The sequence below is a fragment of the Natator depressus genome, chromosome 11, assembly GCF_965152275.1.
Source record: "Natator depressus isolate rNatDep1 chromosome 11, rNatDep2.hap1, whole genome shotgun sequence".
In the NCBI taxonomy this organism is placed as follows: domain Eukaryota; kingdom Metazoa; phylum Chordata; order Testudines; family Cheloniidae; genus Natator; species Natator depressus.
The window spans coordinates 13,008,839-13,032,458 of NC_134244.1; the positions used below are offsets into that span (position 1 = coordinate 13,008,839).

The window sequence follows — 23,620 nt, forward strand, 5'->3', positions numbered from 1 at the left end:
GGTTCTACTGTAATATCAATATTTAATTACTAATAACAGTCTTTTGCACAGATGTTTGGGTGTTTTTATTTCGTTTCTCTCACCTTAGTTTGCCTAAACAGATATTGTAGGTGAAATCCTGGCCCCACAGATGTCAGTGGCAAGACCCCTAGGGACTTCCGTGTGGTCTGGACTTCACCCATCTCTGAGTAGCTACTCCTAAACATGGCCTTTTGGTATTTTTAAAGGGAGAAATCCAAGTCAAAAGAAAGTCACTCACCAACAGCACTGATCCGTGATCCCACTAAGGACCTCAAAAGCAGCACAGTCCAGCAGATAAAGCACTGGAGTCAGAATCAGAAATCTTAAATTCTATTCCCAGCCCTGCCACTGACCTGCTGTGTGACCCTGGGCATGTCCCTTCACCTCTCAGACAGATTCGATAATCACAAAAGATCCCTTCTGCACTCAGAATCGATGAACGTCATCAGTGGGAAATGATGGCACACAGCACCTTGCAGGAGGTGCTTGAATGCTCACAGGATTGGGTCCATAAAGGGCAGCTTGTTGTAATAAATTTCTGTCTGTGTGTCACCCTACAGACACCATCACACAAAACACTGAGTGTTGCTTAATACAATCAGAGCAGTGGGTGTACATTGGAGGCTGGAAAATGAGCAGAGACAGACACAGGCTCCAAACGTACATAGGAGTGGGAGGGTCCAAGTGTGATAACCCCAGCCTCCCAAAAAAGTTATAGATCAATTTTTTTAAAAAAATCTCTCTTTAAATACTTAGAGACTATACAGACCTGTTTAGCCTTCCTGTCAGTATCTAAACAAGAATCTTAACAATGTTATCACTTTTTAAAACACATCTATACCTCAGTTCCTACCCCAGATAATTGGCAGGTAACCAGTTAATAAATTTCTTCGCCAGACTGTTGAATAGACTGGCCTATGGTCAAAAGTGATGTCACGCCGATTCAATGTGCTATAATTGGAAAAACCTGGGTAAAGCAACCGCATGTATTTTAATAAATAAAGATCACATTAGCAGTCTCCTGCTTTATTCACCATTGTGTCTACCTTGTTCAGTAGCAAAGTGGGATTTTCTGTTGCCGCTTCTTCAGTGATTTCTACTTAGAATTTGATGCCAATTTCCAGATGTGTTTCAAGCCAGGAAGTCAGCAATCAGGCTGGATAAAGCCTGTGGGATTAGCTGCACATCATCATCTGACACACACATCCTTCCTGTACCTCTCTTTCAAAATGGGGCACGCCCCTTGCACCCCCCCCAAAAAAAAAACTCCATGCAGAGAAAAAGGGTTATTTTATTCTTTGATTTTTTATTTATTTTTGTGATTGAATTTCTTCAAAAAAAAACAAAAAAAAAACTGTCCACCAAAGCCCCTGAGACACCATTTTAAGGATCTTTACGATGGAATGTTTATACAACAGAGATCTTGATTTAATGGTGGTAGGTTCCCTCTCTGTGAAAGGGCTCACGAGAGGCTCCCCTCCTCTTATAGCTAGCCAGCTGCAGCGCTGACTAACAAATGTCACTTTTCCCTGTCCTGTTACAGGAAGCCCAGGGGATAAAAAGCCTTCAAAGAATACACCCTTCGAAGAAAAGGGAGAACAAACGTTTTTTCCGCGTTTTGCAAAGCTAGTTTCAAAATACGAAAACAAAGGGATGTGACACCAGGGATGTGGTTTATCTGAAGAATAACTCTAAAAAGAATTATCCTAACAGTAATACATTTGGAAATAACAATAGGAGAATATATTGTGTTTATGTAGCACCTCAGCTGCACCCCTAAAAGCACTTTCAACCCTGCCATAATGTCTCACAGCATCTCTTATGAAGTGAAACCTCATTTTACAGATGGGGAAAAGCCACAGGCCTTGGTCCACCCTAGCACTGTAGGGTCCTATCCACAGAGAGGTTAAGTGACTTGCTCAAGGTCACACACCAAAGTTGGGGGCAGAACCAACTCCCAGTCTGAAGGTCACACTGCTAGCCCACGCTGGGTTTAACGATATAATTTGCAGTCACAGCCAAAGAGAACACAAGAACAAAGAGAACGCATTTTCTTTTAAATGAGCATTAGACATTCAAAAATTGCAAAGCAACAACCATTTCTAGGTAAACTGCAATTCTTTTCATCTCAAAAAAGGAACAAAGCATGACAGAATTAACACCAGATCTCTCCTCCAACACCTCGCCCACACACTCCAACCCTTTTTATTTACTCCCTCAGTAGTTCTGTTTTCACAGAATACCTGAAAGCAATTGCCAAAACAGGAAAACAGGCGCCTATTTGAAGGGAGTATTTGGGAGTAACCCTCCACAAAAATTACTAGAGATAGGCTAGGAAAATAAAAGTAGGGCATTAACAGCGGCCTTATCTTCTTTTTCCATGACTCTAATGTTCTATGCATAAAGGCCAAAAGGCTTTGCATATTGTTCTGAAGAAGTGATCACGTATACTGCAGTAGTCTTCTATCTTTATCGTTTATTTTTTGTGGGTAGCAAATAGAGATGAATATTGAAATGTATGATCCCAGAGAAGTAAATATTCAAATACAAAGGCATAAAGACAAAAAAGAAAATGGTGTTCAGTGCAGACAAAAATAATAATACTGTAACAAACACAAGTCCTTTTTAGGGGGTCAAAGGGCATCAGGACTTTCTGGTGCTGAGGCGTGTATATTGGACTCAGTAAAAATAATACAGTGTCCAGCTAGCAAGACACTATGGCTATTTTTCATTCCCTAGCACAATAAGGCTCTCCACTTTAAGCAAGCCCCATATTTCATTGAAGCAGATGTTCATACAAGGACCATGGGATCCAAATTTTCAGAAATAACTAGTATTTTGGGTGCCCAACCTGAGATGCCTTAAAGGGGCCTGATTTTCAGAAAGTTCTAGTCACGTCTGGAGATTGAGGCTCTGGTGACTGTACCATGGAGCAGCTATAGAAAGCCCTGTAGCTACCAGAGAAAATGGAAGAGTGACATCGCTAGCCATACTCCGCAGAGCACTGGACTCAGTTGCATAGGAAAACTCATATACCTCCCACCATTATCTTCCCAGTCATTCATATCTAGGTAAGGAGCTTGACACAGGTCAGTTGATATTCTTACTGGTTCTCCTTCACTGCATTATTTCTCTCGGTCCTGGTTGTTAGTGCTCTTTCAGCGACATCTGAAATACACAGAGACACTTTCTGCCATCTCACATTACATCTCATCTTTAATTTGCTGCCCACTGTCACCCCCAGGATCTTGCAGCATTACTGATTACCTGGTATTACTATCCTCAGTGGGGTCTGCAACATCTCCCTACTTAGTAACCTGTGGGCTAAGTCATTATGCTAACCCACTGTGATAATTCTCTGCCTACATTTCTTACCCTGATAAGGTGAAGTAATGAATGGTTAACTGTTCTTGGGTTGCAGTTCACATCATTGTGAGCAGGGGTCAGACTGTAGCACTGTGGGGATGGGCAGGGCTATTTGCTGACTCACTCTGGCAACCAGACCAGATGAGGTTTCTTCAGCTCCAGCTCAGGGCTATAAAAGCCTGAGAGATTCTCTAAGGAAGAGTAAGCTAGAGAAACAGAGAAAGGAAGTCCAGCTGAGAAAACCCCTATTCTACAAGTACAGTCCTGCCCCAGAAGTCTAAAAATAAGGGCAAACCACAGGAAAGGAGTGAGTTTTTGGACAATATCCTGATTGTGTATGTGTGTCTGGGGATGAGTTTAGGGTGCGGGAGGAAGAGCCAGGGGACTCTGTCCAAGCAGAACCAAATAAAGACACGAGTTTAAGTATTGCTTAGGACTTATGCCTATTTTTCCTACATAAAGATACAAAGAAACATGGCCGGGGCATCAGATGAACTATTGGTGAGGTTGACAATAAATAACAATAATAATAATAAATAATAATAATTAGGGCTGTCCATTAATCACAGTTCGCTCACAGGATTAACTCAAAAAAACTAATCGTGATTAATCGCAGTTTTAATCGCACTGTTAAACCATAGAATACCAATTGAACTGTATTAAATATTTTGGATGTTTTTCTTCATTTTCATATAGATTGTATTCTGTGTTGTAAGTGAAATCAAAAAGTGTCCAAAAACAGAACAATGTAAAACTTTGTGCCTACAAGTCCACTCAGTCCTCCTTCTTGTTCAGCCAGTTGCTCAGACAAACAAGTTTGTTTACATTTGCTGCCCTCTTCTTAGAATCATAGACGATTAGGGTTGGAAGAGACCTCAGGAGGTCATCTAGTCCAACCCCATGCTCAAAGCTGGACCAACCCCAACTCAATCATCCCAGCCAGGGCTTTGGCAAGCTGGGCCTTAAAAACCTCTAAGGATGGAGATTCCACCACTTTCCTAGGTAGCCCATTCCAGTGCTTTACCACCCTCCTAGTGAAATAGTTTTTCCTAATTTCCAACCTATACGTCTCCCACTGCAACTTGAGGCCATTACTCCTTGTTCTGTCATCTAGCACCACTGAGAACAGCCGAGCTCCATCCTCTTTGGAACTCCCCTTCAGGTAGTTGAAGGCTGCTATCAAATCTGCCCTCACTCTTCTCTTCTGCAGACTAAATAAGCCCAGCTCCCTCAGCCTCGCCTCATAAGTCATGTGCCCCAGCCCCCTGATCATTTTCGTTGCCCTCCGCTGGACTCTCTCCAATTTGTCCACTTCCTTTCAGTTTTGGGGGCCCCAAAACTGGATGCAAGACTCCAGATGTGGCCTCACCAGTGCCAAATAGAGGGGAATAATCACTTCCCTCGAGCTGCTGGCAACACTCCTACTTTTCTGTCCAGCATTGCAAGGTATTTACATGACAGATATGCTGAACATTCGTTTGCCCCTTGAACATTCGGCCACCATTTCAGAGGACATGCTTCCATGCTGATGACGCTCATTAAAAAAAATAAAATAATTAAATTTATGACTGAACTCCTTGGGGGAGGATTGTATGTCCCCTGCTCTGTTTTACCCACATTCTGCCATATATTTCACGTTATAGCAGTCTCAGATGATGACCCAGCACATGTGGTTCATTTTACGAACACTTTCACTGCAGATTTGACAAAACGCAAAAAAGATACCAATGTGAGATTTCGAAAGATAGCTACAGCACTCGACCCAAGATTTAAGAATCTCAAGTGCCTTCCAAAATCTGATCGGGATGGGGTGTGGCGCGGAGCATGCTTTCAGAAGTCTTGAAAGAGCAACACGCCAATGCGGAAACTGCAGAACCCAAACCACCAAAAAAGAAAATCAACCTTCTGCAGGTGGCATCTGACTCAGATAATGAAAATGAACATGTATCAGTCCACACTGCTTTGGATTGTTATCGAGTAGAACCCGTCATCAGCATGGATGTATATGCCCCGGAATGGCAGTGGAAGCATGAAGGGACACATGAATCTTTAGCACATCTGGCACGTAAATATCTCGCGACGCCAGCTACAACAGTGCCATGAGAACACCTGTTCTCACGTTCAGGTGACATTGTAAACAAGAAGCGGGCAGCATTATCTCCTGAAAATGTAAACAAACGTTTTTGTCTGAGCGATTGGCTGAACAAGTAGTAGTACTGAGTGGACTGCAGGCTCTAAAATTTTCCATTGTTCTATTTTTGAATGCAGTTTATTTTGTACATAATTCTACATTCGTAAGTTCAACTTTCCTGATAAAGAAATTACACTACTTGTATTAGCTGAATTGCAAAATACTATTTCTCTTGTTTTTTTACAGTGCAAATACTTGTAATCAAAAATAAATATTAAGTGAGCACTGTACACTTTGTATTCTGTGTTGTAATTGAAATCAATATATTTGAAAATGTAGAAAACATCCAAAAATATTTAAATAAATGGTATTCTATTATTGTTTAACAGTGTGATTAATCATGTGATTAATCGTAATTGATTTTTTTAAATCACTTGACAGCCCTAATAATAATAATATATTTTTAAATGTGTGTCCAGGGCATCTCTTATTATTGGATGGGCATTCATGTAGACTATTAAAAATCCAAAGAAAAAAATATATAGCACTTCCATATTTCCAAAGTGCTGTGCAGACAATAACTAGTCCCTTTAGCAAGCCTATGAGATGGAGAAACATCAAAAGTACCACCATCCCCATTTTGCAGGTGGGCAAACTGTGGCCCACACAGGCTGAGTGACTTGCCATACGTCATAAAGGTAATAAGCATCAGAGTCAGGATTAAAATCCAGAACAACCTGACTCCCAATCCATGCTCATCCCCTAGACCACTGTGTCTCACAGTGCCTCTCTCTTGCCCTCGGTACCTAGGTTACTGGCCTGTTACATACTCACACTATCCTCATGTGACCAAAGTTAGCAGCCAGCCGCAACAGATCTAAAGCTGATTATATACAAATATTGAAGATGTAACATAAAGATCAAGAAGATGAAGACTGTAAAACACTGATCAAGGGCAGAAGTAGTTCTTGAGACTGGTATTCTGCCCATTGCCAAGGACAATTTATTTGTCTTTAAACCACCACACACTTCCCTTCCCTCAAAGCCAGGCAGTATTAATTTGATTTCTTGCATAGCGATTGCCCAGCTGAACGGGGTCCTTCTATTTGCAGTTACAAAATCATTTATTAATCAACAGAATGTGTGAAAAAGATCAGCTGGGTTTATCAATATTTGTATTTATAATCTGTAAATCATTAGATGTTGCCTTGTAGGAAAGGCTTCATGTAAACCGATACAATCAAGGCTAATTTATCTAGGCCACTTTAAAGGAAGTGCTGGAAATCCAGACAGAGCGGGCTATTCTTTCCAAAGCCCTAGTGCTTACAATCTGGGCTGAGATACCACTCAGAGGCCTTCGGGGGTAGTGCAGGACTTCCCTCTAAATACACTTTTCAGGCAACTAAAAAAAAAAAAAGTCTCTCATATATAGTTGTTTGTAAATCAAACAAATGAAGACTTCTCAAAACAAGCATTAAGCCAGAAGTTGGATGGTAGATACAGTCTGCACACTTGGAGGGGAGAGGGAGTTTGGAATGAAGAGCTGGGCCCCCCATCTCCCAACCCTGAGCCACAATCAGCCTTAAAAGACTTTCCTTCACCCTGAAAATTTTCCTCTCCTCGAGTAGGCCACAGATACACTGTAGATTCCATACTGCTAAACTGGGTACCTCCCATCCACCTCCCTTCCTTTCTCCTCTCTCTTTTCTATCAGATAAATTCACGTAAGGAAAACTAATAAAGGAATAAAAAGTTCCAGCTGTAAAGTTGGGCATGTTTTCTCTCTCTCTCTCTCTATTTCTTATATTCCTCCTTTCATTCTCTCCTTCCAGTTCCATATTCATCCTCCTGCTATAAAGTACATCTACACTTCAAAAAAAAGATCAGTGTCGGCAAGTATCAGAGCCCAGGTTAACTGTCTCAGGCTTGTGCTACAGGGCTAAAAATAGCAGTGTAGACATTGGGGCTTGGGCAGGAGCTCAGGCTCTGAAACCCAGCGAGAGGATGGGTCTCAGAGCTTGAGCTCCAGCCTGAGCATCTCTGGGTATGTCTATACTGCAATTAGACACCTGCAGCTGGCCCATGCCAGCTGACATGGGCTCGCAGGGCTCAGGCTAAGGGGCTGTTTAATTGTGGTGTAGACGTTGCGGCTTAGCCTGCAGACCAAGCACTGGGGCTCTCCCACTTCACGGGGTCCTAGAGCCCACGCTCCACCCGAGCCTAAACATCTACACCACAATTAACCACGGCTTAGCCCAAGCCCCTTAGTCCAAGTCACCTGGCCCGGGCCAGCCTCGGGTCTCTAACTGCAATGTAGACATAACATACATTGACAGGTTTCAGAGTAACAGCCGTGTTAGTCTGTATTCGTAAAAAGAAAAAAGAAAAGGAGTACTTGTGGCACCTTAGAGACTAACCAGTTTATTTGAGCATGAGCTTTCGTGAGCTACAGCTCACTTCATCGGATGCATAGCATATCGTGGAAACTGCAGAACACACTGAGACCATGAAACAAAACTTCCTCCCACCCCACTGTCCTGCTGCTGGACAGTGGGGTGGAAGGAAGTTTTGTTTCATGGTCTCTGTGTGTTCTGCAGTTTCCACGATATGCTATGCATCCGATGAAGTGAGCTGTAGCTCACGAAAGCTCTTGCTCAAATAAACTGGTTAGTCTCTAAGGTGCCACAAGTACTCCTTTTCTTTTTTCTTCTTATAACATACATTGCTATTTTTAACCCTATAGCATGAGCCCGAGTCAGTTGACCTGAGCTCCGAGACTTGCTACCATGGGTCTTTTTTTGCAGTGTAGGCCTACCCATAGTCTCTCTCTCTCTCTCTCTCTTACATTGTACCTATTTTTTCCTCTTTATTAAAAAAGGATGGCTAGTTTTAGGCCCAGTTCCCCTGTACTCAAGACAAGTTAATTGAACAGTGAACAACTCTGGAATCCACCTCATGTTTTCTTTAGTTATAAAGCACACTAACTTAATTTTCTGTACCTAGCACAGCACGCCTCAATTTACTTTTCTTTCCAAGCATCAGCTGAGTGATAAAGCAGGTTTAATTTTGCAACACTTACTATGATGAAATAAAACATTGTTTTCCCAGAGTTTGCTTCCTCCAAAGAATCCTAAAATGCTCGCGCTCAGGTCTAAGTCCTGTGCCTGTGACATCAGAACAATGCTTGCTATCAGCGTTGCAAACTCAAAATATCTAGATGTGAAATTCTCTCAAACCAGCTGGGCTATGAATATTTACAAGGTGACATCTTCCCATCCCTGTTCCAGCAGTTTTTTTTTAATGTTGAAATCTAAATTAAGGACAATAAAAAATGGACTTTGTGCATTTATTAAAAAAAAGAGAGAGAGAGAACACTGTGGTGCATTTGGGAATGGAGGGAAATCAAAGATAAAGTGACACCTTCTGTTTATTTGGATAATTGCACTTTTTTTGTGGTCAGTGTCACTTAAGCATTCCTGCACTCCTTTCATTGCAATCCATCAAATTATGCAATATGCTTCTATGACTCCTGGCTTAGAGAAAATCACATGGTTAACATTACTCCATACTGTGGGGTTATTATTAAGTGCAGCTATGTCTGTCTCCAACCCTGGACCACAATCAGCCTTAAGAGACTTTCCTTATCCCAGAAAATATTCCCCTCCTTAACCAGGCCACCTGTCATCCTGAAAATTTCTTTGCTTTTAAACGGATCAATATTTGCTTGAACATAAGACCAATTTTTACTAAACGTGGTACATTTCAGTGTAAAAAGCTACAAAAAAAGAGGACTGATATTGAAGTCACAATGAAGTGTCAAAAGTTTTCAAATTTCATGCATTTTGGATAGTCTTGCTAATATTTCATCCAGTTCCAAGAGCAACTGCTGATTACAACAACAAAGGGCACATCTAAAAAGAACCGAAACAAAATTTTCAAAATTATTCTCCAAATACGTATAGGGTTTTCACATTATAAGTAGAATATTTTCCTGGTGACACTTATTTATTATTTGTTTTATGGTAGCCCGTTGGAGCCTCAGTCATGGATTAAGAACCCCTTGTGCTAGGTGCTGTAGAATCAAACACAGAACAAAAAGATATTCTCTGCCCTCAGAGAATTTACAATCTAAGACAAGAGACAGAAGGTGGATATAGACACACACATTGGGGGGTGGTCAGCACAAGGGGAAAAAATGAGACAATATTGCCCATACTGTCTAAACTGTTTGATGCGCTGTCATGCAATTCATTATAGGTTGACGGTTTTATTTTTTAAAGGACATTACAGGCATCAAACTGATAAGAAACACTTAATGTAAATTTGTTATCCTCAATCTTTACAGACACAAATCTTTTAAAAATTGGTTCATTGGACATAGCAGCTCTGTCTGTGCAGGCAATTTTCTATTGTTAGAAAGCTTTCAGAAACTAAGCACTCAATAAAAGATTATAGGCAATACTTTTTAAAGTAGGTACCTAAATTTAGGCACCAAAGTTAGGCACCTATGGTCCCATTCCTGCAAACATTGGTACTTGTGTTTAGGGATGTATCTTAGGCCTGGTCTACCTCTGTCTCAGGCTGCAGCTTATGTCAACCTAATTATGTCAATGTACAAACTATAGCCTCGTCCTGCCGATGTAAGTGCCTTATTACACCAACATCATAACCCCAACTCCACGACAGCCATAGGGCTTATGTTGGTGTAGTTAGGGTGACACAGTGGCTGTGTAGACACTGCGTTCCTTACATTGGCTGGGAGCAGGGAGCTGTGGGGGAGCAGCTGGGCTCCTGGCGGGGAGGGGTCTCAGCTTCCCCCCCACATTGTCCCTCTTCAGTAGGTGGAAGCACTCCTGGTGAGGATACGCACTTCCAACAGAAGGAGGATTGTGTGGACATCAGCCACTGCAGTAATTACCACGGTGGCTGTAAGTTGACCTAACATGGGTCGACTTCAGGCTGTACTGTAGAGATGCCCTATGTGGTTGCAGAATAGGGGCTCTGGTTAGGTGCCTAACTTTAGGGATCCACCTCTGGAAGTTTTGGTCCATATTTTTGTCCGGATTTTAAATTCACAAAATCATAAATTAAGGGGAAAACAAAATTTCACACACGTTAAATACTGTTACAACTGTAAATGTGAAGCATTCATGAAGTTTTACCTGGATCTAGGTGCGTGAACGATCCAATGACAAAGTCCAGCGTAGAAACAGCCAGCAGGAAGAGCAGTAACAGCTGGAGCCGGATTATCCATTTAACACCAGCCAGGTTAATTCCAAGCAGACCTAGTAAGACTGCCAGTGAAATGCCTCTAACTGCCCAAGTGCTGCTGAAACCCAGTAAGTTGGAGATGGATTCTGCAAACCCGGTGATGTACATAGCACCTGCAACACACTGAATGACATTTAAACATAAACACCCCCACCCCCAGCGCAAGGACTGGCCAAGATGCCTGAACAGGAGGAGGTTGGATGGCTCAGAGGGTTGGTGACAAGATACAGAGCCTTTCACCCTTGCATCTGATGCAGTTAGCTGTAGCTCACAAAAGCTTAAGCTCAAATAAATTTGTTCGTCTCTAAGGTGCCACAAGTACTCCTTTTCTTTTTACGGATACAGACTAACACGGCTGCTACTCTGAAACCTTTCACCCTTTAGTTTCAGCCAGCCCAGGATGGTATTGACTGAAGGTTACCATCTGACGGCTGCACCACGGTGGATGCGAGAGGCGTTTGGTGATCTCAGTCGAATGCCTGCAGGACAGGCACCACATCACAATTTGCACCCTTGTTAGTGTAATCCCCCATCCACTCAGGGTGGCGTTCTGTCCCCCTCGAGCGGTGGCTAGGCCACACACAGAGATTGCTCCAGCCTTCAGTAACAGAGCTGGGCTTTTAGCTCAGGCAATAGAGGCTCCTTGTCCTGGGTTTGATGCCCACAGCCAATGACCCACCCACAGCCTTAGCATAACTTTAGCAGAGAGGCTGAGGATTCCCTGGGCCAAACATTCACATGGAGATGAAACACAAAAATGAGGTATGTTGGCAGGATAGTGAGAGAAAGTTTGGACCTGTTCCGTGGGTAAATAGGGGATTTAAGGCTCTGACACTGTTAATCTACTGCCTTTTACCAACTCTAAAATGCACCCTTTTTTAAAACAACAGAATAAAACTCAATGAATACACAAAGCAATGGTGAGGTCAGGATGAATTTGTCATACTGACACCCCAGAGACACTGTGCATCTACTGAACTGTGCATTTCTCTGAAGTGAAAGAAAATATGTGTGCCCAACCAAGGCGCAAAATAAGAGCACATCTCTGTAATTTCTTGTTTTCCTTTCTTTCTGTAGAGCACCTGCTTGGAGAATGACTGATTGTTTCCCGCTTTATTGTTTTCAAGGTTTTTAACTCAGTATTTAGTTTGGATTTAAAGTTTGCTGTTCCACCGGTTCCCTGTCTCTTTACTGGAACATAGCCTGCACTTCTGATAAGCATGTATTGTGCAACTCATGTTCCATGAGCTCTGGGGAGAGCCGTTTATTTTTCTTGAGGCAGAGAAGGACTTGTGTTCTTCACTGGATGTGTGTGCGTCTGCAGGAATGGCATTCCAAAGCTCAGGGAAGTGTGTGCCGGTTAAGGCCACAATTCATGCCAAAGAGAAAGTACAAACCCAAGCAATCCTTTCCCTGCCCAAACCAAAATGGCACTACTGGATTTAAAGAAGAAGGAGGGGGTGGAGGAAGAGAGAGGACTTTTATTCACTGCATGACTCTCTAAACTAAAACTTCTCACCTTCCTATTATATCTGACATTTCAGCAGCAATCCTTTTCAATGTGCAGCTCATACCAAGGGTCACATTTCTAAAGTCAGGCATGGGCAGTTACATGTGAACATCAGTGTGCACCAAACATATGGGTTCAAAAAACCAATGTGTGCACATGCAGGCATTACAAATTGGTGGCCCATATGGGTATTTGAACTGCTGTGGACTTCTGAAGTTTAGGATGAACTTCCTCAGCCAGGGTGAGCGTGCAACCTATGTTGACACAGCATGGGTCTTTGTCCCCTTCTAATGTTCAGGCCATGTATACAGGTTTGAGTCAACCACTATCTCCTGACTAATGGTCCTTGTCTTTTAGTTCAAGCAGTACAGGCTCATGCTTTTAGACCCAGTGGTCCCAGGACAATCTGGTCAGTTAGTCACAAACAGCACAATCCAAATCCCAGGAAAGTCAAACAAAAGACTTCTATTGACTTCAGCAAGAGTCAAATCAAGCCCTTACAAACCAGTGATTAACAGTCCATGGATCAGATCCTCTGCTGGGGTAAATCAGCACTGCTATATGTGGAACAATACTGATTTCCACCAATTTAGCATCTGTGCATTCAAGGACGGGTATTTCCAGGCAGACAATGGGTGCTCTCAATGCATCCATGTAATTGCACATGCTTAATTTTGAAAACTTTGCCTTCAATATGCACGTTTAATACAGAGAACTTCTAAAAATACAGTTTCTGAAAGGACGTCTAGTGTCGTGATGGGATAGTCACAAAAGATTGCATTTGAAACTTGAAGAGAAAAGTAGAACCTGACTCCAAACAAAATGCATTAGCCTGAAAAGCCTAATACGAGAAAGAATCCTGAAAGCACAGAGAAATGCCATGTAGCTGTTTGCAGGAAGCACTGCAACTTAGGATTTCAGGGTTCTTTTCAACTGATTAACACCAGTTTTTGGAAGGAGTTAAGTAGGATCCTCCTACTTTCGTAACAAGGCCAAGTAAGAGGAAACAGTATGTAGACTTCAAAGGATACTTCAGAGAGTGGAGAGAAAGAAGGAGCCACTGCTAGTCTCCACACTGTAAGTGTCCTTGAAGCAACAGCCTGTCTTTCCTTCGATAAACCCTACCTTCACCAGAAGAATGAAATATTTCTACGCACATAAAGATATTGCTGTGATTTCTACGGTGGAGCCAATTTCTTCATAAATGCACCATGGAAATGGGAATTTTTAAATGGTTTTGAACTATCCATCCTGAAATCAGAAATGCAGATTTCAGTGGAAAACTAACCTCTTATGAGGTTTTTGAAAACCATATATTCAGCTTATTGAACGGTGTAATTGGGTTTAAACGTCCACAGTTCTTGACATAAGAGCCACTTGTATCTCTGCTTTTAAACACAACTATTTTAGAGCTGGAGCCTGACAATCCTTCCTTGCACAAGTACTTCTAGCTCAAATAACCAGGACAGAGGTTATGGTTTTCGCTACCCAACTCCTTGTTTGGAACACAGATAGCCCCTCATGTGAGCTTCAGATGGATGCTGGGCCATAGAAACAAGTGGTCTATATCTAACTGAGGAGGAGAGTATGAAAAAAATACACCAGCTTTGGGACAGAACATGGTTTTCAAACTTTTTAGGCTGTGTATCTCTTTCCAAATAATGGAGTCTACCGCATACTCCCATCTGAGATAGACAGAAGTGACGCATGGGAGAAGGGCGGATGTGGGGTCAGTGACCTCCCCCCGCCAAGATTTCTGTCTTCCATTTAGCAAAAGCTTCTAGAAGTCACTGAACTGTGAGGCAGAGGAATGATTTTTGTGGACAAGGGCAATGGCATGCGGTGGAGCTCGGGGCGGGAGCACCACCTCCACCCCCTGAATCACCTCAGCAGGCCACCCAGCCTGTCTGGGGTGGAGGGGGCGCAACCAAAAATTGTAACTCCAAGGAGGGCCCAGCTCTTTGCCATTCACCCCCCCAAAGTTCCTCTGTGCCCCCCTTTGGGGGGCATGCCCCACCATTTGAAAATGGTTCTGAGTCTCACGGTGGCTGTAGTTTTAATTGAAAGGAGATCAAACATTGATTAGATTGCCAAGTCTAACTACATAAAAAGTATTGTCCATCATTACATGAATTTTCTGGCGTACTCCCTGATGACAGCTCGTGTAGCCCTAGGAGTATGCGTACCCCAGTTTGAAAACCTCTGGGATAAAATACAGCGCTGCTAAACAGTTGCCAGTTCCCCATCTCTCCAAACCCCACATAAAACGTTTGTCTAGGTAAATTCTTGGTCTGCCAGAGCCCAGATTCTATGACCTCAGGACATGCTGCACAGCTCAGTTGCTTTCCCAGGCAGGGGGGAGATTGGGAGAATTACAGTGCAAAAGGCTGGGGGAAGTCTTTTTCTTACACGTGTGACTTTTGTGCATGCCCTGTCTTATAACTATTGAATTTGTATTTTATGTCGACTTTTCGAATTGGCCAGGATTTTAAAGACAGCTGCAAGCTAATGCATTTAAATGACCAATTCTTGTGCGCAACCTTTTCTGGTATTTCTAATACCTCTTCTTTTTTTCCAATTGCTATGGGCATTAATAATCACTTTTCTATTAGTAGGGATAGTTGTTTGTGTTTCTTAAGCCTTTAATTTCAATCCACCGCTTCAGTGGCACATTAGGGTTTCTCTGAAAACAAAGAGCTGAAAAACTGCACAAAATCAACTACCCCTAAGCTCCTCCCCAGTCAGCGCCTCCTCCACACGGGCTCTGGCTCCTCTCCGCTTCCTTAATGGCTCAGACACTATTTTGTCTCCAAACCACCTCACCTCTTTTCCCCAAGTGCTGCTCCTACGCCTCCACCCTCGTAAGGAAACATTTAGTCCACTATGGGCAAATGTATAACCCCACAGCTGATCTGTAGAGTTTGTATTGTCCACTTGGCCACATAGGCTTTTTCCTCTTGAGTTTAAATATTCCCTTGCTTGTAGACGAGACGTGTTAGCTATGGCATTTTTTGTGTTTCATTCTTTCTGGTTTGGTCATTGTTCCCATGACCAGCGCCTCAGGACAGCAGAGAGATTTCAGACTATGTCAGAGATGGCTCCATACATGGGGAGGAAATCATTAGCCTCCTCATTAGCATTTCCCCTGTTCAAACACGACAGGACTTGTCTGTACTCTTCAATGTATTGCTGTCGATGAGTGACAACAAGCCTGATCGTACTGAGAGGAATGAAATTATATGCCTACAACTCTGCTTTTCCATGCCACCCTCCTTCTTAGTGGGATCATCTCATTTACTTTAGAGCCTGGAAGAAAAGGACTAAAGGCGTGCTTGCAGTAACAATCATTTTTACCTGACCAAAAATATAAAGGAAGCCAATGGTCCCTCCAACTTGACCACCGAGGACAGTAGAAATCATGGAATAGACTCCTCCACTTCCGATGCTGCACCGCTCACAAACCCCGATTCCAGATAAGACAGTTACCAGGGCAACCACGACAACAAAGGACACCAGAAACATGCCCATTAAAATGCCAGTGTTTCCCTGTAATGGAGAAACAAAGACACTGAAGAACATAAGGAAAATTATTCAGAGTGGGAAAAAAAACCCATCACCTTCTGAGATTCCAGTTAACTATAACACATTGTGTCAATTCATTGTAGGTTATTTTATATTCAGATTAAATAAAACACACACTTCTCACCTGTAAATTGAGCAACCACAGAAATGTATGTTAATTGTAAAATTCTTGAAACATGTTCAGGTCTTTGAGGTTTAAGGGCCGTCCTTTTGTTGTGTGTATGTGCAGTGCCTAGCACAATGGGCTCTTAATCCATAACTAGGGTTCCTAGATCCACCATAGTACAAATAATAATAATAATAAATAATAATATTTATCCCCACTGGTTCTTTCTAGGCAATTCTACCCTTATCAACAAGTGAGTGAGGGTCTCTCCAAATGAGCCCTACTTCGTATAAATTCCTGAGTGCATCATGTTATCCCACTGATCCCTCGACCTGAGATTTAACACACCAGGGTGTTATCAAGGGCAGATCACTATTCAACTAAAGTTTCACAGTTACAACTGCCTTGTAACCATGAATAATCTACCACAAGGAAAAAAGAGGGTAGGGGGGAAGAAATATTTTGATTGTTACAAATACTGGGTCAGATAAACACAAAACAAAAAACCTTAGCACCCAACAGGTCCGGAAATAAAAGTCTGGATTTTCAAACAGCTCGTTTCTTAGGCCCCTAAATGATCGGATTTTCAAAAGGGCTCGGAACCCAGCAGCTCTGATTGAGATCAAATGCTTCTGAAAATCTAAGCCACTGAGAGCTACTACATTGCGAACACCCAAATCAATGAACTACAAAAACCGAAGGAAAGACTGAATATACAAGAGGAAAAATAAACACATTATAAGTAATTGCTTGCTGGTTGTTATCTGGACTATACACTGTCTCGTGTGATGCAATATCTCAGTCCACACCCATGTGCTCCTCCACCTTTCCACAGATGCTTGGGACAGTCCTGCTCTCAAGCAGTCCTGTTCAGTGGCCTGCAACATGGAAATTGGCTCGCCTTCTGGTGGCATCACAAGCGGATTTGTGCAACCTGTGACTTTTCACTTCCTGATCTAGAGCAGAGGTCCACAAACAGCTGTCCTGGCATATGGCGCTGGCTCGTCCTCTCATTCCCAGCTCTAAGCTGCATTAACAGACCTACCTGAAATCCCTTTTCCATGTATCCAACCACTGTAGCTGTGTTATGAGATGGCAAATGGGCGAGTAGGTCATCTGTGTTAGAATCCCAGAACCCTTCGGCCCACAGGCTTACAAGGAAACCCAATTCTTCCCAGAAACATGTAATGCTCTTGCCACCATGTGCCATGGAGCCTTTGGTGACTGCAGCAGGTAAGTCAGCTTGTGTGCCTTGACAGCCATGGAACTAGGCCACACATAGCCCAGGGCCTCCCACCATCTACAGCTTTAAGGGACAGCATACCTTGTGTGCCTTCAGTTTGAAGCGTGGCACGTTTGGTGGGCTATTCTATTCAAGTCAGGATTCCAAAAGTGAAATAGAATTAGAGACTGTTCAGTGCCTTCAGGGAGTCCCGGCATCAAATGCTTCTCCTGTGATCCCTGTTCTCACCGTCTTATGCTTGTTCTTCATGCTGCAGAAATCTCTTTTCCAGGGTCAAGAGTGTCTCTTTATGTTCCTGCTGAACTTCCCCAACTAGTGTAACTCGCTGATCTCTGAATCTCCGTCACTTCCCCTGAAAACTCATCCAGGACCCAATGCCAATGCAAAGAGGATTGGGAACCTCTCCCTACCCGTCCCTCCCCCCCAGCAGTGCCCCATTACTACAGTAAGGTTTTGCATAATTTCTCTCCACTGCTGGCTGCCAACTGCCTCTCTCCATTTCAGTGGCTCTTGTATCTGAGGACACGCTGGCCTCTGGCACCATTTTGTTTCTTATCAGCAACAGACGGCTGCTGCTTCTATTTTGTGCTGGTCTAAGTCCCAGATCTTTTTGTTGGTGGTGGTTTGTTTTTTTTCTTTTTTTAAAGAGAAATGTATCCAGGATGTTGCTATCATTGTGAAATCCTATTTTGATTCAATATCCTGCTGTTTTAGATGTTGATTTTATTGGATCAGTGGAAAATGAAGCCAGGGCTCATAATGAATGCAGCTGCTAGCTGGGTCTACATCACATGAACCCTTATAATTTAGTTTTGTTTTGTTTTTAGAAAAAGGAACAATTGTTTCTTTGCCTCAATTATGTACAGTCAAGTTAAGACAGTACAGAAAACTTGCATTTTTTAAAAAACACATTGAAATACTTTCAACAGTTTTTTTTTTTTAATTGGTAGGAGGAGGGATGGTAGTTCTTGCCCAGTGCTTGCGGTAATGGACAGTCCATTTGGATCTACAGAAGAAACAGTCAATAACACAGACCCTAAAAACCAGAATTCATTCTTGCAGTGCTTCATGGGAAGGAACGCCACGCCCAGGGATAAGAGTAGAATGCAGAGCGGGAGAGAAAACTGGAACACTGAAGCTTCTTTACACATGTGTGACAGAACATGCTACAGTTGAGAGTAAAAGGCCCAGTGTATCATTAGCATTATTATCTAATACTTCAATGTGGGCCCAAAGATCTGCAGTAAGGATCAGGGTGTCTCTGTACTGGGTGCTGGGCCAGCACAGTATATGAAGACGTGACCCCTGCTGTCTTGAAAATTTTACAATCTAAAGCCCCAATCTTGCAATCAGATCCATGCAAGCGAACCCCTGTGCTTGTGTGAAGCCTCATTAACTTTAAGACCTAATACCGTTATTTTCAATCACTCCCCATTTCCCTTTTAAAAATCCTCTATTTGATGTTTTACTTTATTTATTGACTGTGCCACCAGTAACTTTCTATTAAATAGCAAAGTGAGGGGTGGAGGGAATATGACAGTGTTGATGAAGGGCTTATGGAAACCTTTCTGACATCTCAGTTGAAATTAACGTGGGAAAGGGAAGTAAATGATGAAAAAACTCACCTATTATGTCTGGCTAATGAGTATCAGTACAGGGCCCTGGGTAATCCAATTGGGAATGAGGATCTTTCTGATGATGTCACACCTGTGCTGCCAATGGACTATCAGATTTCATGAGGCAAGGATTGGGCCTGGATGATTCGTGGAGAGACCTCCAAGGAAAATCATGGCAGCTGAAGGAAGTTACATTGGTGATTCAGTGGGTGGCACTCAACTTTCTGAGTCAGTAATGAACTAATCCCTTACGTGGAACTAGGGGAGAGGGGGTTTCTGGACATACAGTCTTGAATGAAGGCCTGGACCCTTTTGGTCTTTGTAGACCCCAGGGCAATTCTCACAAGAGTATTGTTCCCAACTGCCAATGTGGGAACTACACTGGGCCTAGCCAGGGCTGGGAACCTCAGCACCCGTTGAACCAATATGCCAAATTTAGATTATATAATCAGGAAGTGAGTTAAAGTAGTTATGCAAGGGAACTGAAGGCACTCAGAACCTGGCAGGACTGGGTTCAACGTGCATGGGTTCAACGTTTCCCCTGCAGATTCAATTGGATACGGTCATATCTACACTTCCTGCTATAAACCCTTGTGAAGTAATGCTATGTGCCTTTGAACAGCTGCTTCATTTCCTCCCAGTAGTGGCAACAGGATTCATCGATATCTCCTTATTATGGGCCTGAGTCACCTCTCAGACTGCGTATCTTCGTTGATATTGTTCCAAATATACCCTGGTGCCATGGGAGAGTCAGAACCTGGCCCTGAATTTCTCTCCCTGTAAAAACACACAGATCCCTACCCTTTCAGAAGAAAGGAACTATATCAAATGCTAGATGTTAAAAGTTTCTTCTTGGACCTTTAAGAACAGCTGGGCTCATGACATTAAGTCCAGGCTTCAGCTCCAACAGTCCCTCAGGAAGCTTTGGTTTTCCTACATGGAAGCTGCAGGGACCAGCACAATTTTCTGAGCCAGGCTGGATCCTGAGCTGCAGTATCAGGCTACTCTTAAAGCCACGACACTGGGATATACACTACCCTTGAGCCAAGCACGGGACTCTCCTGGATATCAAGGAGAACGTTGCACAATCCAGGGCCTTTTATTTGGAACAGCAGGATCTCCATTTAAAACTGCCATGTTAGAAATACGATTGTTTCAGTGCTGCTTGGAGGAGGACAGTGGAGGATGTGTAACCATGGCAATACATTTTACCTGGAAAGTTATATTTGGATACACCATTACACATGGACTTCCCTATAAATTGTCAGGTTTGATTGGCATTTGCAGAACAGCACATTACAGAGAAAACGGCCCCAGCCGCGATGTATTTTTAGACACAGTCATTTACATTTTCAGAAGAGCAAGAAGAAAAACCAAGAGCTTTAACTGATTCACGAAGCACAAAATCAAACGTAATTGTGGTGGGGGAGAGAATAACCTACCACTTAACCCGTAATGTTACCCAGTTTGTCCTTCACTCACCACTAGCCAGCCAGTCCTCAGAAAAAGAACCACTCCAAAAATGTTGATCATGCAAGAGGTAAAGACGCCATCCCAGGTTCCAAAGAGCACTGGCTCCCAGACGAATAGCTGTATCTTCCACCAGGGTTTGGTCTGTGTTTGTGATACCTAGAGAAAAGTAAAACCTTCAGTTACCTCCATGCTGTCATCTGGCTGACTGCAGAAGTAGCACAGTGGCCTGCCAAGACTCCTATAACAGGGTGCTCTGTGCATGGCTACTACAGCGGCCCTTTACCTGACATGACCCACAAAGAGCAGTATATCAACGGAAAGAGGAAACCCTGAGAGGTGGGACAGGACCACGAGGGTCCACAGACCCCAGCAATGCCATGAAACTATTGCAGGCTCCACAACGTGGATGCAGAAAGCACCACTATTAGGTTCTTAATCTGCTTTCTCTGTCACATAGAACTCAGTCAAACAAGTAACACCACACTGAAGCATAAAAAAAACAGTCTCTACTGTACAGAAGGCAGGGCCACAACATCTCAATCGATCTAGCACAGGACGCTAGATGTAAAAGCTATACAGTCAGTTTTTTATCAGGCACAAAAAGATACATTACAGGAGATGCCAAATCAGCAGGTTCCCCATTAATGGAGTCATGGTGGAGTGTACTTGGGCTCTCCTCAGGTTCCCACCCCTCAGCTGTTCTTTTTAGGTGACAAATCTGAGGAACTACCCCAGACTGAGGTGTCAATAGAGGCGGTTTCAGAACAAATTGATAGATTAAATAGTAATAAGTCACCAGGACCAGATGGCATAGGCTCAAGAATTCCAAAGGAATTCAAGTATGAAATTGCAGAGCTACTCACTGTGGTATGTAAACTAATGCTTAAATTAGTCTCTATACCAGAAGACTGGCAGATAATGTGATGCCAATTTTTTTTAAAAGGCTCCAGAGGAGATACTGGCAACTGCAAGCCAGTAAGCCTAACTTCAGGCAAATTGGTTGAAACTATAGCAAAGAACAGAATTATCAGATACACAGATGAACATGATATGTTGGGGAAGACTCAACACAGGCACAGGACCACGACCACGTAAAGGGAAATCGTGCCTCACTGATCTATTAGAATACTCTGAGGATTTCAACACACACCTGAAGAATGGTGATCCAGTGCATACAGTGCACTTGGACTTTCAGAAAGCCTTAGACAAAGTCCTCACCAAAGGCTCTTAGGCAAAGTATGGAGTCATGGGATAAGAGGGAAGGTCCTCTCATGGATCAGTAGCTGGGTAAAAGGCAGGAAACAAAGGGTAGGAATAAATGGTCAGTTTTCACAGTGGAGAGTGGAAATAGCAGGGTCACTCAAGGATCTGTACTGGGACCAGCGCTGTTCAACATATTCATAAATATTCTGAAAAAGGGCATAAAACGGGGAGGTGGCAAGGTTTTCAGATGATACAAAATTCTCAAGATAGTTGAGTCCAAAGCAGACTGTGAAGTTACAAACGGATCTCACAAAACTGGGTGACTGGGGAACAAATGGCTGATGAAATTCAGCATTGATAAGAGCAAAGTAATGCATATTGGAAAACAATCCCAACTATACATACAAAATGATGGGGTCAAAATTAGCTGTTACCACTAAAGAGGTCATTGTGGGCAGTTCTCTGAAAACATCTGAACAACAGAAAATAATGCCACTATATAAATTCCTTGTACACCAATACCTTGAATTCTACATGCAGTGCTGCCCCATCTCAAAAATACACATTAGCATTGGAAAAAAGTACAGAGAAGGGCAACAAAAGTGATAAGGCGTATGGAGCAGCCTCCATACGAGGACAGATTAAAAAGACTAGGTGTGCCCATTTTAGAAAAGAGACGATTAAGAGGGGATATGATAGAGGGCTATAAAATCATGACTGGTGTGGACAAAGTGAATAAGGAAGTGTTATTTACCTTTTCACATAACACAAGATCCAGGGGTCACCAATGAAATTAATAGGCTGCAGGTTTAAAACAAACAAAAGGAAGTATTTCTTCACACAACGCACAGTCAACCTGTGGAACTCATTGCCAGGGCACTTTATGAAGGCCAGAAGTATAACTGGGTTCAAAAAAAGAATTAGATAAGTTCACGGAGGATAGGTCCATCAATGGCTATTAGCCAAGATAGTCAGGGCTGCAACTCCATGCTCTTGGTGTCCCTAACTCTCCAACTGCTAGAAGCTGGGAGTGAACGACAGGGGATGGATCACGCAATAACTGCCCTGTTCTGTTCATTCCATCTGAAGCATCTGGCACCAGCCACCCCTGGAAGACAGGACAGTGGGCTAGATGGACCATCGTTGTGCCGCAGTTTGGCCATTCTTATGTGCTCATGACTAAAGGCTGGGACGTGCTCTGGGTTGACACATCCTGCTTCAGCAAAGGACATGTCCACCACCTTGGAACACTTCTGCTACAGCATATGCAGTTCACATGGTGAGGACCTGGAGGGTGGGTGGGGAAGGAATGTAATGCCTGGGCAGAATATGGAGTGATGCTGATTCAGCTTCTGCATAGTTAAGTGTGTCTCTCCTCTGAAAAGTGCCTCTATAGAAAAGGCATCAGAGGGTTCCATGATTATTTTCTCCCAGTGACTATCAAATGTTTCCTGTTTACAAGTTCAAAGATGTTTTTTCTAACTGCCAGCCCTGCAAACTCAGCCTGGGTTTCTGAAAGACAAGGTGGGGTCTTTCTTTCTCATGGTTCAGCACCAGTACTAAAGGTTCCACAAGCCAAATTAACCCTTCGGTGACACCTATGCAGCCCCAACATTTTCGCTGGATTTGCATACTCGTAAGTGGTGGGAACTTAGTAAGCAATTCTGCTGAAGCTTCACAAGAAGAAAAAGAATCCAGCTCACTCACAGTCATAGAGTTTAAGGCCAGAGGGGACCACCAGATCATCTAGTCTGACCTCCTGTATACCACAGCACCCGCACACTAAACCCAACAACCAAAATTAGACCGAAGTATTACAGCCCACAGGAGACTAGACTATTATGTGCCATCGGCAGAGAATAGGAGGGATAGGATGCACCAGTGCTCAAGGCCCCCACAATGGTAGGGAAACTACTCTCTCTGCGTTGGCCCTGCAGAGCTAACAGTACAAACTTGTTTTTTGTCGTTACTGTAAGCAGATACCTAGCTTAGGCTGTTATTTAAGTGAATGTTACTGGCTGGTTAGCACTCTTGACAAAAAAGGGCACTTATTTAGGCGCCTAAATGTGCACTTAGAAGCCTAACATTAGGTTTTGGA

The 23,620-nt window shown here is 43.0% G+C and overlaps 1 protein-coding gene across 1 annotated transcript in view; it reads right to left on the reverse strand.

Annotated features, from left to right (window-relative positions):
* The window catches only part of SLC12A8 (solute carrier family 12 member 8), an 85,135-nt gene that overhangs the window by 60,005 nt on the left and 1,510 nt on the right, over positions 1-23,620 (reverse strand). The window contains exons 2-4 of the mRNA XM_074967182.1: positions 20,329-20,475; positions 15,654-15,845; positions 10,681-10,912 (exon numbers count right to left, since the gene is read on the reverse strand). Of these exons, the coding sequence (XP_074823283.1) occupies positions 10,681-10,912; positions 15,654-15,845; positions 20,329-20,475 (571 nt within the window). The remainder of the gene's footprint in view (positions 1-10,680; positions 10,913-15,653; positions 15,846-20,328; positions 20,476-23,620) is intronic.